The sequence below is a fragment of the Suillus subaureus genome (genome assembly GCF_016647635.1).
Source record: "Suillus subaureus strain MN1 chromosome Unknown BJ212scaffold_4, whole genome shotgun sequence".
Classification (NCBI taxonomy): Eukaryota; Fungi; Basidiomycota; class Agaricomycetes; order Boletales; family Suillaceae; genus Suillus; species Suillus subaureus.
The window spans coordinates 1,446,178-1,461,833 of record NW_024538560.1 but is presented as its reverse complement, the minus strand read 5'-3'; the positions used below and the strand labels follow the sequence as shown (position 1 = coordinate 1,461,833).

At 45.7% G+C, this 15,656-nt stretch overlaps 4 protein-coding genes across 4 annotated transcripts; 3 read left to right on the top strand and 1 right to left on the bottom strand.

Annotated features, from left to right (window-relative positions):
* Positions 1–49: 49 nt before the first annotated feature.
* Positions 50–1,403, top strand: BJ212DRAFT_1296354 (uncharacterized protein; the record flags this gene model as incomplete). The annotated part of the gene is made up of 6 exons (XM_041332424.1): positions 50–204; positions 257–315; positions 467–624; positions 719–889; positions 981–1,055; positions 1,107–1,403. The coding sequence occupies 6 exons, from the start codon at positions 50–52 to the stop codon at positions 1,401–1,403; spliced, it is 915 nt and encodes a 304-aa protein (XP_041197872.1).
* A 7,229-nt stretch (positions 1,404–8,632) lies between these two features.
* On the top strand, positions 8,633–9,729 carry BJ212DRAFT_704406 (uncharacterized protein). Its single transcript, XM_041343868.1, has 2 exons — positions 8,633–9,287; positions 9,343–9,729. Exons 1-2 carry the CDS (start codon positions 8,761–8,763, stop codon positions 9,536–9,538), a joined length of 723 nt encoding a protein of 240 aa, XP_041197871.1. The 5' UTR covers positions 8,633–8,760; the 3' UTR covers positions 9,539–9,729.
* A 50-nt stretch (positions 9,730–9,779) lies between these two features.
* BJ212DRAFT_1533827 (adaptin N terminal region-domain-containing protein) lies at positions 9,780–13,806 on the bottom strand (the record flags this gene model as incomplete). The annotated part of the gene is made up of 22 exons (XM_041341793.1): positions 9,780–9,988; positions 10,048–10,167; positions 10,223–10,347; positions 10,400–10,461; positions 10,516–10,656; positions 10,708–10,853; positions 10,912–10,974; positions 11,028–11,115; positions 11,162–11,220; positions 11,253–11,265; positions 11,325–11,519; positions 11,569–11,589; positions 11,630–11,691; positions 11,745–12,124; positions 12,178–12,326; positions 12,374–12,503; positions 12,560–12,707; positions 12,759–12,870; positions 12,926–13,327; positions 13,378–13,399; positions 13,449–13,588; positions 13,648–13,806. The coding sequence occupies 22 exons, from the start codon at positions 13,804–13,806 to the stop codon at positions 9,960–9,962; spliced, it is 2,766 nt and encodes a 921-aa protein (XP_041197870.1). The 3' UTR covers positions 9,780–9,959.
* Positions 13,807–13,981: 175 nt separating this feature from the next.
* Positions 13,982–14,374, top strand: BJ212DRAFT_704347 (ATP synthase j chain-domain-containing protein; the record flags this gene model as incomplete). The annotated part of the gene is made up of 4 exons (XM_041343867.1): positions 13,982–14,010; positions 14,058–14,082; positions 14,156–14,240; positions 14,294–14,374. Coding segments are annotated over 4 exons (207 nt in total), but the record flags the coding sequence as incomplete, so codon positions are not given.
* Between the last annotated feature and the right edge of the window lie 1,282 nt (positions 14,375–15,656).

Genomic DNA, 15,656 nt, shown 5'->3' with positions numbered 1-15,656 from the left:
TCACCCTGCCAATTGTAGGATTTTATTCTATTCTGATAGCAAGAAAGCCATGGTTGCTGCAGATGGCAGTTCCTCAGGCTCAGGTAAGGGGCAGATCTATAGTGTCATCGCTAAGCTTGTCTTCATGGACCACATCAAGTATGGTCCTGCATACTCAGTCAATCCAAAAAAATTCCGCAATGCAGTGTGCAATCATATCAGGATGTAAGTCTAGTCATTTTTTATTTCATTAATAAATATTCTAAAATTCATGCAGTCTTAGGGGTAAATACAAAAAAAATCCAGCTGAGGGGACTCCAGCAAAAAATCTGCTAGGTGAGCTTTTGACCTGTTTTCTCTTGTTCTTTGCTAATTGATTGTTGTAGATGCCAGGCTCCTAGAGCTGCCATAGTACACAGAACTTGGCACTCTAATCTGTCCATGGCTGCAAAGGTGCACTCATCAAGACCTGGTATTGACCACACAGGTGCCTTCTACTCTCTCATTCGACCACATGGTGGGGCTGGTCCTTCAATGTACTATGGCCCCAGTCAGCACTCATCACACACTCCCAATGTCTCAAACCCTCCATCTGCCTACCAACCTGGGCCCTGCCAGCCTCCTAATGAAATTTGTTTGCTGGTGGTATGTACCTGCCCTATGGTCCATTGCATTCCCCCTTGGGGGATGCATTGGACCACATTGAGGGCAACAATGATGACAACATGATGCTTGGTAGCCCTTCCCCAGTTGTGGGGAAGAAGTGTCAACTTCATTCATCACCCTCTCCTCCTCCCTCCCCTCCAAAACTGTTCATCATGCCATTAAGAACTCTGGCATCCACATACAACAACCACTCAGTGTTTGGTGTCCAAATGCCATCAAGCTATGGGGGGTGACACAAAGTGCTGTCAGTGATATTATGCAGCACATTGACACCCTCATCAATGACATGCAACACCACATCATCATCAAAGTATCATATGTCCCTGATGCCTTAGACATCACTTCCACATAGTGCCAGTGGCTTGAAGAAGAAAAAGGCCAAGTTGAATGTGTTGCAGCAGGTGGAGCAGGTGAGGGACAAAATCAAGAGCTTGTACTCTAGCATGATATCATGCCACAAGGACAGACATCAACCCTACATCATCAAGCTCAAAGCCAAAAGTGAGCACAATTGTGACATAAAGAAATATGACTGGCTTCGCACTACCCAGGAGCATAAAGTCTCCCAAGCCATGGTCAGCTATCAGCACCTGCAAGAGGCCAAAGATACCCAGATTTGGCTTCATGAGACAGATATTCAGGTCCACCAAGCACATTCCTTGGTGCTTGACAAGGAAGCAGAAATCCTCTGCCTCAAGATCCAGTTCCACCAAATGATGCAGGCCTCCAAGGCCACATCAGATGGAAAAACTGGATGAGTTGTTCTGTTGTGTTGTCACCGTTGCTGTCTGCATCTGTCATTATCTGCATCTATCGTTGTCCATCCCCTTGTCCTGTCCACATTGTTATCTTATCATCATCATTGTCAGGGGTTGTGTTGTTGTCATCATTTGTTGTTACTCATTTTTTCCATTGAATATGTGCATGTTCTATGTCTTGTGGTACTTTCATTCATATTACATAGGTATATACATTTGTTGTACAGGTGTATTGGTAGTAGTACATGTTCAAATAAGCATTGTTGTTGGTTATCATCCTTCCCTGTGTTGTGCACCTAAGTGAGGACTGTCAAAGAATGGATACATCGGCCTTGTATGAGCAGCTTGACCTGGAGTACCTTCATATGACCTGTCACCAACTACTTCATCACCATCTGGACTCTCAATCTCTTGATCAATAAAATCTTCCCCCTCTCCATAAGCCCACTTTAGAGAACTCTTGTATGTTCCATCCTTCTTGTGATGCTCAATTTCAAAGCAAATGATCATGTTGTGCAGCATGATACAATACTTAATCCACTGTACAGCAAAATCAATGTCTTTCTTAGCCTGGATCCTGTAAGGCTCAGTGTGAGTTTAGTAGGGAATTGCGAGCAAAAATGATTCTGAAGCAAGACAAGTTGGGAAACAGCCGTGATAGAGACTTTCTGAGGGACTTTTTGGTCATACTTGGAGCAGGGATCTGACTCTAAGATTCACTGTAGGTAGGAGAGTACATGAGCAGTATATATACGTTTTCAAATACTTGACTAGGCTGGAATGAGAACATGAAGCATATGGCGAGGTGAAAATACTTTGGTGAAACAAGGAGATGGTTAGGTCTAAGCACAAGGTAAAGTAATGAAAGAAAATGGAAAAAGGGAGATGAAGGAATGTATCCATGTAAGTTGGATATGAAGTGTTTGAGCCTATTCATATCAATGAGTCATGTGGATGGGTGTTGCCATTTTGATGTAAAGATAAGGTCTGTGTGTAAAGGATCATGGATCCTTACAATCCTGAACTGGAGCTCTCAAAGGGACTGGAATCATCCCTTTAGAACAGCAAACATGTGTTCAACATGACCATGGATCTAAATAAATAAAATCAATTTATTAAAATATGGCCCTTCAAAAAAAAATATCTTAGAGAGGTGATAATTAAATGACTTCTGGTTCTTTGTCAACTCCCCATCATGAGGCTTCTTAAAAGGGGCAATGCACAATGATCAAGGACTGGGCTTGTGCAATGGTATGTTTCTGATTGACATCAAATTATAATGATTAATACTTAGTATGAAAATCAAGTACAATGGAGAGGCTACCACCACAGTACCACCCAATATCCCATCCTTTGATCTCATGAAGCGTGACCCTGCTTTGCATACAATGTGTCATTTTGCAACTGCTCCTGCTGCAACATCTGTGTGACATTGGTATAGGTCCAGATATACTTGTGGACATGGCTGACCAAGATCTTGCTCGAGTTGGTCTTAGTGCAGGTGACATTATTTGGCTGAAGAAAGGCAGTGTCACATGGCCAGGTGCATAGCTATATCCCAATTCATTGTGTATGCTGACAAGTCATTAGCAGAGCACAAAATTCTGCACTACAACCTTTACTACTTCTGCAAAAACAGGAAGAGTTGGGTTATCTTTCCTCCTGGGTTCACCTTCAAGTCAGAGGGTAATCATGCAGATGCAGAAGATCCTTTTATTTAGAACTAGCACTATGAATCAGTAGAATAGCTGGGCAATATACCCAGAAGCTCGAAAATAACCTTCTGCCTTATCAGGTGTGATGGCTTGATGTGCTCATACCATACTCATTAAAGCCTCGTCATCAAAATGTTGTCATAAATATGCTTTGATAGTAGAAAGGCTTGCTCAATAGGATTGTAGTCAGGTGAATATGGAGGCAGAAATACAAGCCTGCATAGAGCTTCTTCCTCGATGAGACAATAGACCTTGTTGCTATGGTGAATGTGGCAATTGTCAAAAACCAAGACACTACATGGCCCTGGATATGGGCTGGTTAAAGGCAGCTGCAAACAATGAGTCAACTTCTGATCCAAGTCATATGAATGAAACCTTGCCACATGCTTGCACAAGAATTGTGTAAATCACTTGCTCATCACTCATCAGTGAACTCATGAAGAAAGTACAAGGCCATATATCATGATATATAGTACATAATCACAAGAACCAGCATAATTCTGCTATTGACAATCACATTGTTATGTTTGGCCTTATTGAGGAAAGAAGCTTCCCTGATTTTCTTACAAAATTTTATGATTGAGAAAAGGTCCTGATTTCACTCAAACTCACAGTTGAAGTGAAGGTGCGGCAGAAGTCGACAGTTGAGCTAGATTAATCAATAATGCCATAACGGAAGGAAGGTTCACAACTACGAAGCATCAGGTAATTGACTCGAAAATATAAAGGTTTACAAAGCTTTGTCTACCCCTAAAATTTATATAATATCTATCAAAATGATACTATCTGGAGTAAGTTGCACAGAACTACCAAAAATGCAAACATGACAAATTGCCTGCAACCACCTGCCATCTTATCACCAGCACCAAATAATTCTCAACCTTAACACTCATTTTATGAAGAAAATCAATTTTATATATATTAGAATACATATGTAGTTACAGGACAAAAAAGAAACAGGGAAAGATAGTGGAGAGGGAATAGCACAAGATGGATGACAGAGCGGCCACAAAGAACAGCCAGGATGGGACCATGAGGAAGGGCCAGGGAGGAACCACAAGGAAAGGCCAAGGAGGGAGCACCATGAAAGGCTGGGGAGGGAACACAAGGAAAGGCCAGGGAGGCCAGGAATGTCATATCCACATCTTATCTCCGATCCTATCCACATCTTATCCCCCTCCAACATCTTGTCATTCAATCTGTCCACTTGTCCAGTCTGGTCCACAACTCATCTGAATCCACAACCAGTGTTCGTCTACTTTCAGTAACCCCCTAACTCCGGTATTTTGGTTATCTGTATATCCATCCTGCTCCCTGATCCACTACCTATGTTTCATTTCCATTTCATGATTTGTGATCCGTTCTACTTACCAATAGACTATCCACATGGTTTGTACATAGCCTCGGACTCTGCTGATTGATCATTCCATTAGATACCTATAGTATATAACCTCCTGTAACTTTCTGTAGTACCTCAGTTTGAATATCATCTTAGTTCTACTCATTCCTGTCCTCCAGACTTGAGTATCTCTACTCTCGTCACCCTCTGAGACTTAGGATTGATTCCTATAGTCTATCCATATCCGCCTCTGTCTCTGACAGTCCATTACTGTTAGTTTCTAGCCTGGACTCATCCAGGTTAGCCCTACAATACTTATCCCTCATCCGGAAGTCATCTGGATCCGTTACGCTACTTGTCCAACCTTCTGGACATGTTAGTCTTGCCTTCCTGAAATAAGGGGCAATACTCGGGTAAGGGGCACAGCGCATGAGCTGAGGCCAAAGCCCTTTGGATCCAGTTATCCTTTGAGTACGACCTTAACAAGGAAACACTGAGCTCGAGAGGGTGGTAGTAGTAGTGAAACAAAATTGAAAGGAACTTGCATGAAATTTTTCAAATGGCTTACCTAAGCATCCTGTAAGCTCAAGCACTCTAGCATTGCTGACTTTCACCTTGCTCTGTCCTGCACAAACAATGACAAATCAATTTCAGCCACTTGTACTGGTCATGTGATTTGGGGTTACCCACAATAATTCATTAGTAAAATCTGAGGCTGTTGATGTAAACAGTCATTGACAATGAATTTAGCTATACCTGTAAATGTTTGAACCCTAGAGGCTGATACAATGGTCAAAAAAATTTGATTGAGAACACCACAGTAGCGCCAAAGAACTGGTCATTTACTGTGAAAGAAACGGGACACATATATATACAAATAAATCACCATTTGTGAATGAGTGTTTGGGTCCTGATTTTCTGGCCTTGTGGAGCAGGGTGATGGTCATGTGCATGACCTTGGATGACATTGTAATTTACACAATATTTGAACCCACTTATATAGTTTTGTAAATCAAATATAAATGAGGGAATATTATATGGCTCAATGAATGGTACCTAATTACACTATCATACCTCGCTGGCCATGATGGCACAAAGTCATGGCCTGTTACGAACTCGGATAGAGCGTCGTTCCAATAAAGGAATCAAGGTCAGGGTCGATCAAGGACTGAGCCTTATCGAATCAACGCTTCCCTCAGGAGCGATCACTTAGACTCCCGCAGGATCTAAGGTTCAAATGGGACAATGGCTAGCCTCCTTCCCAAGGAGCTAGAGTTCGAGTATCAAAGAGAACTGAGTAGATTCAAGTTAGAGAAAATACAAGTGGTAGCTAGGGTTTATATACGTAAGGAAATCGTGCACAGACCAGGCTGGGCAAAGGGTAACGACTACTGAGAAAGGAAGGTTCATGGGAAAACAAGGTATGAGTCAAAGATAAGGGAGACCATGAGGAAACAGCACAGTGAAAAGGAAGCGTTAGAAGTACAGCCATATAGGAGTCCGCAGTGATGATGAGAAAAAGAGTGGGGCACTGTAACATGGCCTTGTCAGAAACTCTCATAGGAATCTACATTAGGTTACAAGTGCTAATGGTGTTTTCCATGATAAAGTCTTATATCACTTGGTAGTTCAAAACATAAATGAAGGAATATGGTACGAGTCAACAAGTGTGACTAAATGATGCTACTGCACATTGATCGCTGCAGCGGTACAACATCATGATCTTGTCACAAACTCCTCATGGTAAAATGGATTTTCAAACATCCATGGCTATGTACCGATCACTCATATTTTTTGCCATATATAGGTATATTCAGCAGGAGCAGAATTATATCATCCTATATTTCTCATGGCTACCATATCACGGACTCATCAATTCACTGATGCTGGTCCCTCAATGATATCATAAGCAATGATTCCATCGAGAGTCAGTATTGGTAAGATTGAGTAGCGGTAGCCTCGCATGAAACACTTCCCTTGGATGCATCTGATGTAGACTAGTCATTGCATGCGACGCACAAGTTTTGATTTTGCGATTCCGCATGGTTTCGGAATCAGCTGTAAGTTAAGTGATAGTGGATCCATCACAATTGTACATTATTATTATGGTGCAAGTGTGAAGCAAGCTGCCACTTTCAATATTAATGCACCGGTGGCTGGTGGATAATCGTATGCACAATGGGAGTCCAGGAAGGCCACTGTGATGACAGGTGGTTGGATACGATTCATGAGCCAACACAGTGGGAGTCCTGGAAGCCCACTCACTGTGAATGATGCAAGGCAGTGTGATTTGTGTAATACTCCCAACGTAGCGGGAGTCTTGGAAGGCCAGTGTTATGACAGTGTTGCTCATGTGTCAAATCTGCGCACATTGAATGGCTACTATCACTTGAGTAATTCCCTCACACAGTGGGAGTCATGGACACCCGCTGGGTATGATAAGTCCTAGAAGGGCACTATAATGATAGGCTGTACGACGTGTTGCAATCCCCCAACACAGTGGGAGTCTTGGAAGCCCGCTCACTGTATGTGCATGCAGATGAGGTCTGACATTGTTGAGCCCCCACGCGGTGGGAGTCCTGGAAGGCCACTGTTAATGATAGGCTGTATGATATATTTCAATCCTCCAACACAGTGGGAGTCTTGGAAGCCCACTCACTGTATGGGCATGCAGATGAGGTCCGATGTTTGCAAGCCCTCACATGGTGAGAGTCCTGGAAGGCCACTGCAGTGATAGGCTGTATGATGTATTTCAATCCCCCAACACAGCGGGAGTCTTGGAAGGCCACCATCACGATAGGCTGTAAATGTTTCAATCCCCCAACACAGTGGGAGTCTTGGACGCCCACTCACTGTGTGCGCATGTAGATGAGGTCCGATATTTTCGAGCCCTCGCACAGTGGGAGTCCTGGAAGGCCAACGTCATGGGAGGGGTGTGTATGGGTGATATGTGAAGTGTTACGGAAGTGTAAGGTGGGATGCGCCTGTGCATCGTGGGAGTCCTAGACGCCCACATCGGCACATGCATACACGTATGTATTGTGTCCATACACAGCGGGAGTCCTAGACGCCCACATCGACGCATGCATACACGTATGCATTGTGTCCATACACAGCGGGAGTCCCAGACGCCCACATCGACAGAAAAGATCTGTTCGGTGACCGAAACAGGCGAAAAGTTCGACCCTATGCCGACCCTCGGAACATCGTGAAACGCCCATAACCAAAGTTAGAACATACAAATGCAGGATCCGGAGAATAGTCCTGCTGATAGGGTCCAATCTGGGCATTTCTGAACATGTCAAAAATGCGCAGAACAGGGGGGGTCCAATTTGGGCATTTCTGAACATGTCAAAAATGCGCAGAACAGGGGAGGTCGGATCTGGGCATTTCTCAACATGTCAAAAATGCGCAGAACAGGGGGGGTCCAATCTGGGCAGTTCTGAACATGTCAAAATGAGAAATGCCTAGTTGGGACCTCTCCTGTTCTGCGCATTTTTGACATGTTGAGAAATGCCCAGATCCGACCTCCCCTGTTCTGCGCATTTTTGACATGTTCAGAAATGCCCAAATTGGACCCCCCCTGTTCTGCGCATTTTTGACATGTTCAGAAATGCCCAGATTGTGCTCTTTTGGCTAGCCATAACCTGGGTGTAACCAATACCAGGTTACAAATGTGCCCTTAGAATAGGCAATTGTTCATCAGGAAGTGCTACCTGAGGTGACGCGTCCACATGTGTCGCGCTAACGTCATCCTGCACCTCAGTAAAACAGGAAGTTTGAACTTGACACAAATTTCTTTGCCATCGAACTGACATATCCAACCCCCTCTCCTCTACAGGACTACCCAGGCTGAACCGCCAAAAAAGTCGGCAGGCGGCCTAGGTTGTTCTGTATAGTCAAACCTCTCCGTCATCACAGCCCCTCCGGGTGGTCCCACCGTATCATGCGAACGTGCTTGGTGAAGAATGACAGTATGGTAGAATATATGAGGTGAATTACGTCCACTGGCATCGCGGCTTGCCTAGGCTTTAGGCCCCACAGCATGCAACTTCACGTGTTGGCCTCATGTTACTACTAGTCAAGTCCAAGCGATTTTACACAACGAAAATCCTCATATAAGCATGGGCTCAATACGTGTTCTTGTGGGTTATCCCACCCCGACTTGCGACTTTGGTGCGCTGAATGTCCCCTGCTACTGATCCTCGATTCAGATCTTGCGCTGGAGGTGTCAGCTTCAACCAACTCCGTTGACACAGCTGCTAATTACTTCACAGTGACTGGTGGTGGTCCGTGCCAGTGCATGAAGCGCGCCCTCAGACGGTCAGGGAAGGAAGATTTTGCGAGCATTCCAACAAGTTCAGATCTAGTAAGCCTTTTTGCATTAGGCGACAACTTGGAGGGCCCGCCTACTCGCAATAGGAAATCGTCATCCTCGTCGATTGATGATACACTCTATGCTCTCCGATCTGTTCGTCGACTTTTAGACACGCCCGAGTGTCCTGTTCCTCGCAAAACCGTCCCTTCTCAGCATGCAGACGACAACCCCATAGCATCTTCAACCAAGACACCTTCAAGGAAATCATCCGTTCGTAAACTGCAACGTTTAGTGTCTTCCAAAATGGAGGAGGACGCTGCGGAAACAGCCATAGTTCAAACATTACTTTTCGCATTATCCATTCGCGATTCCGACAACCTTGGAAACCTAGAGCCTGGCTTACAGACTACGGTCAAGAATGCACCTAAAAAGTATCCCTTACCATTGGAAAATCTTTCCATGAAAGTCGGCTGCAACGAGCGCCATGTCACGACATGGGATGAGCCCGACCAGTGAGTCAACTCAGATACTAGTTGTACCCGTGCTCAGTGCTTTCCAAATGTGTAGCGCGTTCTACCTCTTCCCAGCTCAACTCTTGATTGCATGTACCTCCACACATGATTTCGACCCCTTGCTTGTTCCGGCCGTCACTCTCATTCATCTCGTGTGCAGTACAGTGGCAATAAATGGTCCCTACAAGTCTCAGAGCCAAATCTCGTTCAGGACGTTTTATGATGGCGCTACGATACGCTACAGTAAATGATACACCTACACCCGATTTGTCCCGAGGAATTCATATTGACTCGGAGAGGTCCTATGGTGTTCTACCAAGGACGGGGATGGTAATGTCGGGTGGTGCATGCGCTTCTGGATTCCAATCCCGTTCGCACTCTTTCAGCGAGCGGAGACCAGGACTTTCAAGATAGATGCCAAGGTACAGGTGAATGGAGATGAAGGTAAAGAAGGGTATCTATAAACGCTTCGAATGATTTCACGCTGTCGAGGTTACTGAGGGGTTTGGCGATGTAGGGAACCGTACTTGCAGGCTTGAGTACCCATTGATGTAAAGATCGATCACTGCGTATTAGCGTTGCATCAAACATTCACGTGTCTCCTCCCCAAGTACAACATGATGCACGAAGACTATGTGTACAGTTCAGCAACCCGATCGATGTCTATGCGTTCTATATCAATGGCTTGCTATCCTTTTGAGCTATACATACACAACCATCAATCATCATGACGCTTCCTTCAAACACATTATAAACTCACACATTGTGATACGATCACCCAGCGATAAAGCAATGCCCTGCGTTTTGCTCCGAATACGAACGTGGCCTACAATCCCAGCCTCCGTCTTCTCGATGCTAAGATTGGCTAAAGCATCCTCGCCTGTGTCATCACAAAATAAGACCGGTGCTGACACAACTTATAGAAAGAACCGCACCGAACAAACTTCGAGCATACATGTTGGCAGATAGGAAATCACAATCGCCCGACATGGCTCCTTCTGGCGTGAGACAAGACATGTTCGTAGACTTCATGACGTGCTTCAGGTAGTCGCGAGGGTCGCTACGCGAGTACGTTAGTTAGGGACTGGACAAGAGAACCCTGGGAGACATACGTCATGTTCGTCGACACGTTAACCCTGTTCTCCCACTCAAACTCTGTCCACATACTTCGGAACTTGAGGGTATTGAGTGAGTATTTGGCCAGCCACAACAGGCATTAAAGACGTACCTGTGTCTCGCTACAGTACGCAGGTTTAATGTAGTCCATGATGTCGATGTGAATGTCGTTCAAGATAACACAGCATTCAGCGAGGGCAGGACCGTCCCATAGGATGCTGCCAAATATGACGCCAGTCTCTGTTGACGAAACCTACGGTCTACAGTTAACATACATGAGCGGCGGAGTGTCTTTGATCGTTACCTTGATTGTAGCCTTGATACTCTGGAAACCGTGTGGCGCTATGGTATATACAGCAGGTCGTTCGACCAGTTTGAGGTCACCAAGCGTTGCAAAGTCAAGACAAAGATTCTGCAGTGTATTAGACGTCTGGTTGACCAGGAGCACATCTGAGTACCGTTAATGAGTTTCGCCAATAAGATAACCCATCAAGAAAAGTATACACACCAAGCATGATATCGAATCCATGCATCTTGACGTATGCTTCCGCATATATAGGATCCGAAAACCCTAGAAATGATGAGCACTGAAATTCGAAATAACGGCGGCACTACAAGACATACCTGTAAGCTGGGATATGCGACTGAGGTTGGATATGAAGTCTTCCCGGACTTCAGCAGTCCCTGTTGCCTTGCCTAAGTCCTCCACGTACTGATAAAAATGAGTGGCGTATAATCAACCGTTGACAAAAGCCTACATCGATTGGATCATCCGCCGATTTTTTCGAGAACTGCCTGAAAGTAAGCAAGTCATCGACTTGCACGACATGTTCCTTCGTGCCTTCTGACTCTTTCTTTTCCGCTGCCTTTTTCTGTCCGATCATCAGTAACATCACAGCTTGAAGTAGACTAGGCACGCACTTCTTGAGCGACGAGCATCTTGGAGTATGCCGCTTTCGTGTCCTTCAAGAAGATATCGTGGACAATGGACTTTTCCTGAAGCTCGCTTAGGGTTTGTATGCAATTAAGAATGCGCTCGTTGGAATCCTCGTCGATCGGTACTGTGACAAACTTCGACTGGCCGACGCGGATAATAGACGTCATGATCAACATGGACTGGGTGGGCGTCAGTGAATGCTACAGAAACATTAACTGTAGTACGTACCTCGGCACGAAGAGCATTGGCCTTTGGCCGATCAGTTTGTAAGGTCATCGAACCGCAACACGAGCTTCGTCAACGCCGAGGCGAGTACCGAACCCGTGAAAAAGTCGCCTCCCAATATGAGGGCTAACATCACGTCCTTAGGAGTTCCGAACGAAATGAACGAGCACGCCACTCACCTCTCAATGGCGGCTTGGACGCAGTCTTAACAGCCTCTAATCTCGCTGAGGTAGTGCTGGTGTACGCCGTCTCCGTCGCATATGTCCCATCAGCAAGCACCTTTGGCCGCCCGCTTCCCTCGACCTTCTTATCCTCCTTCCTGTCCTCCTCTCCGCCAGCCTCGTCCAGTAACCGCTGCTCGCTCGCAAGAATAGGGATCTCGCCAAGCACTTTGCGGATGTCCTGGAATGTGGCCTGGATGTCTGACAAACCTTCGACGTACTCTCCCAGGATCCAGAGGACGCCGCGGAAGGCTTTACCGGATTTTATCTCTGTCAGAGTTTGAGTGAGCTTCTCACATATAGACTGCCGGAGGTGCGGGAACTTCTCCACTACTTCGCTGTGGGTGCGTTAATGAAATAAGGTGCAGTGGACTAGGAGGTGAGAACAAACCGAACGAAGGCCACGACGTCCAGCGCAGAAGGGTTATTCGAATCCCCAAGGAATTCCATGAGTGCATGAACGACACTTGCAGCCACCTCAGAAAACTTGACTGCTAACACGTGGATCGATTGGATTAGAAGTTGTCTGTACTCCGGGGCCTATCCCAAGATTAGTCCACGATAGAGTGCAGGACTGCGAGACTCACCTTCTCGAACTCGCGCTCCTGTGTCTGCTGTAGCTGCTTCTTGAGGAAGAGAACAACTTCCTCGACGTTCCGATTCGAGGTCATGCTGAGTACGATACTCATAGCTTTCCTTCGGACCTCCATATCGGCGCTGATATGATAGGATTCAGCAGCAATTTTTATATATTGATCGGTCACTGTTCGTACCTCGACAAGACCTGCAAGATGTCCATTGTCAGTCCATCCAGAATGTGACCATGCTTGGAGCGTAGGGTATCCAGGCGATCCAGGACGATCAGCTTAACGTTGTTGTCGGATTCTTTAATGACCAGATTAACAAAGCATGAGGCAGCCGCTAATCATAAAAGTGAGCAGACAAGCGCAAAGAATCTGATCGTAAACATACCTTTCACAGCAGCAGGATTCTGCGTGAGTGTGGTGAGCGTTGTAGCAGCTTCATACTTTACTGCATGTGATGATGAATTCAACAATTCAAACATGCATCTGATATATCGCGGCTGCAAGGCGACAAATGTGAGGATAAACAAGATAGTCCGAGTGAAGAGAACTTACTCGATGCGTTGTGTCGTTCTTACAATCCAACCTGATGACTTCTATGATGCTCATTTGCAAGAGCTCGTCCAGACTCGTCAGCTGATCATACACGCTAATCAACCACTCCACAGCTTTAGGCATCGCGCAATGCGCAAGGAACACGAATGCGTTGCGCTTGCACGTCGCGTCAGACTCCGCGGCGATGAAAGTCTGCATGAGCTCGGGCGCATCTGGGATGAGGTGTTCGTATTCGCGGTAGATAGTGTACACGGCAAATACGGCGTTCTTGCGGACGTAGGAATGACGGTGCTCGAGACAGCTGCGGCAGATGGGGATGAGGGGTTCAAGGAGTTCAGCATCTTTGGATATCTTTTGAAGGAAACGTAGGGTAGCGCCACGGATATATTCGTTAGGGTGTTGCTGTAGGGACGTGAAGAACAGAACGTCAAGAGTGCGGGAATTAGTCTTACCAAGTCGTTTCGGATGGCATTGCTAGGTTGGGTGAGCGTATGTGCGATAGGAGGATGATAGATACACGTACACAACGAGAATCATCTCCTGCTTAAGCTTCCCGTTCTCGTCATACTTGGGACACACCTCCCAGTAGAAGTGAAGCAGCTTTTTGAGTTGCTTATTTCTGGAGGGCATAATATATTGTATGATTGGCATCAAGAGCGTGGGCTAGGCCATCATCGTTGCATCAGCATCATGCGGTCTATAGGAAAGACCAAGGAGCATACCTGAGGGTTCCCATTAATCGTCGACACAATAATCCTGCGTAACGTGTCCAGTCTGTCTTCATCAGTTCCTTTCTCAAGAGACGCCCTAAGCTCCTGTGTGGATGGGCTCTCTGTAGTATCTTCAAATACAACTGTGTAGCATGGCGCCTCTGCTGCCATGATGACCTAAACGACGCGACTGACAGTGGGCTCGAGCGTTACTTTGGACGTATCCACTTGTATTGATAGTGTAATATTTGGTGGGGGCTGTATAAAGGCGTGAGAAGCACCTTCCGAATGCACGTTATATGTCTGTTCCCGGTTTCGTCCTGTTCAGCAGGTCGTTCGCTCCTGTTCTTCCAGTTCACTCCAGCCTTATAACCAGTGAGTTTCGACTAATTTGCGTCCTACTTCAATTGACCCTGTGCTAGATCATCATGGCATTTCTCGGTCTTCGCAAGTGGTCCACTCCTGCATGTTTCATTTCTCGTGCTACAAGTGATCTTCGGCTGACCAGTTGTGTTAACAGGTATTGAGGCCCATGGCGCCCTTCCTAGCAGCAAGCGCAGTCACCTTTTACCTTGTCTCAAAGATGCAGGAGATGGGTGTTCGTTGTACGTTATATGCTTTTTTTTTCATTTTGACCTCGCATGAATGGGTGTTACAGCGGAGACGTACGCCAAGGATCCTAAAAACCCGTACGGTGCTCAGATTGCAAAGGAAGCACATCATTAGAAGGCAGTTTGACTTGCTTCAGGGTATTAGGCGCGTTTAATTATACCCTTTCTCAATGAGCTGAAAGCTCATCTGACACTTCCTTGCAGACCCTTTGCGCACACTTAGAACCAGATATCCTTAATGTTGGAGAATCCATGGTACAAAACGCGATGCTCGTTGCAGAGATTTCCCGCGTGAATATCATGCGTGATTTACAATACTCACTAAGAGAGGCTATTGGTGCTTTATCTCGGACGATGAACATCATTCTGTTTACATTTTTGATATTGTTTTACTGACTGATTTCTACCAGCATGACTCAGGGAGTTCAAGTGTGCTGAGTTGCATACTGCAGCACTCGTGAAATGGCTAACGGAACAATTACCTTGGATGCGATGTTCTGAGTCAGTCGATGCACTTTGAATACTAAGCGATGGCCAAATACCTTCGCACTGCGTTGTGGATGCATAACACAGTTGATAGACAGCAGTTCAGTTGCAGTTTTCACTGTGTAGCAGAGTGCTCTGCCCCATCACATCAATACTAACCCAATCCAGGGAGAAATCTTTATCAAAGCCGCCGAATAGCGCATTCGGACAGCCGCATGTGGGATAGTCTCTCCCTACACGCGGCTTCAGTGACGGAGAGTTGTTCGAAAGTCACAGTAATCTCGGTTGAGTTTGCATGGACGGTGCCTTTGTGCAAGTGTCCCTGGGGTGTTGATGGGACGAGGAAGGAGGAATGCAATTTGTATGTCTAATTTAAATGACAAGCCTACAGGATGTAAATATTGTTAGTATGGACGAAGTGTAAAGGCGCAACTTACATTTTGTACTGGATCGGCTACGGACTCGCATGAGGGACATAGTCAAGTGCAATTGACAGATTGACAGAACTAATATGTATCGGAGGTTATGACATATCGGTAATCTCATTCGATGATAGCAGGATTATCTAGAGTTGTGTTTTCATAATGTAAGAATATGAGTGGCTGAGCGGCCCGCCAATAGGGTGCAGCCCAATTCATGAAGTTGGGCCTTAATAGACTTGAAAGAAGAAAGATTGATGTTCGAACTTCGCAGAGCCTATCAGTATCTAACTGGAAAAGTTGTAGAAAGTTGTTAACTGCCTTGAGAAAATAGTTAACTGCTTGAGGAAAGTCACGGTGGTCGCCGGCCGTCAGCGAAGGTGAAGAGTGGGTTTGAGGTCAACTCTTAGAGTATGAGTCACTTCAAGTTGATCTTAAATATTTCATAAGACCAATGAGAGCCTCGCTGTCGCCATGAATTGTAACATTATTAGTTTCATTGGCA

What these genes read in the sequence shown, in the direction of transcription:
- BJ212DRAFT_704406 (XM_041343868.1), top strand. Translation starts at nt 8,761, where the DNA reads ATGAAGCGCGCCCTCAGACGGTCAGGGAAGGAAGATTTTGCGAGCATT. An exon ending in ACATGGGATGAGCCCGACCA is followed by an intron (nt 9,288 to 9,342) that starts GTGAGTCAACTC and finishes CCAAATGTGTAG; the next exon opens with CGCGTTCTACCTCTTCCCAG.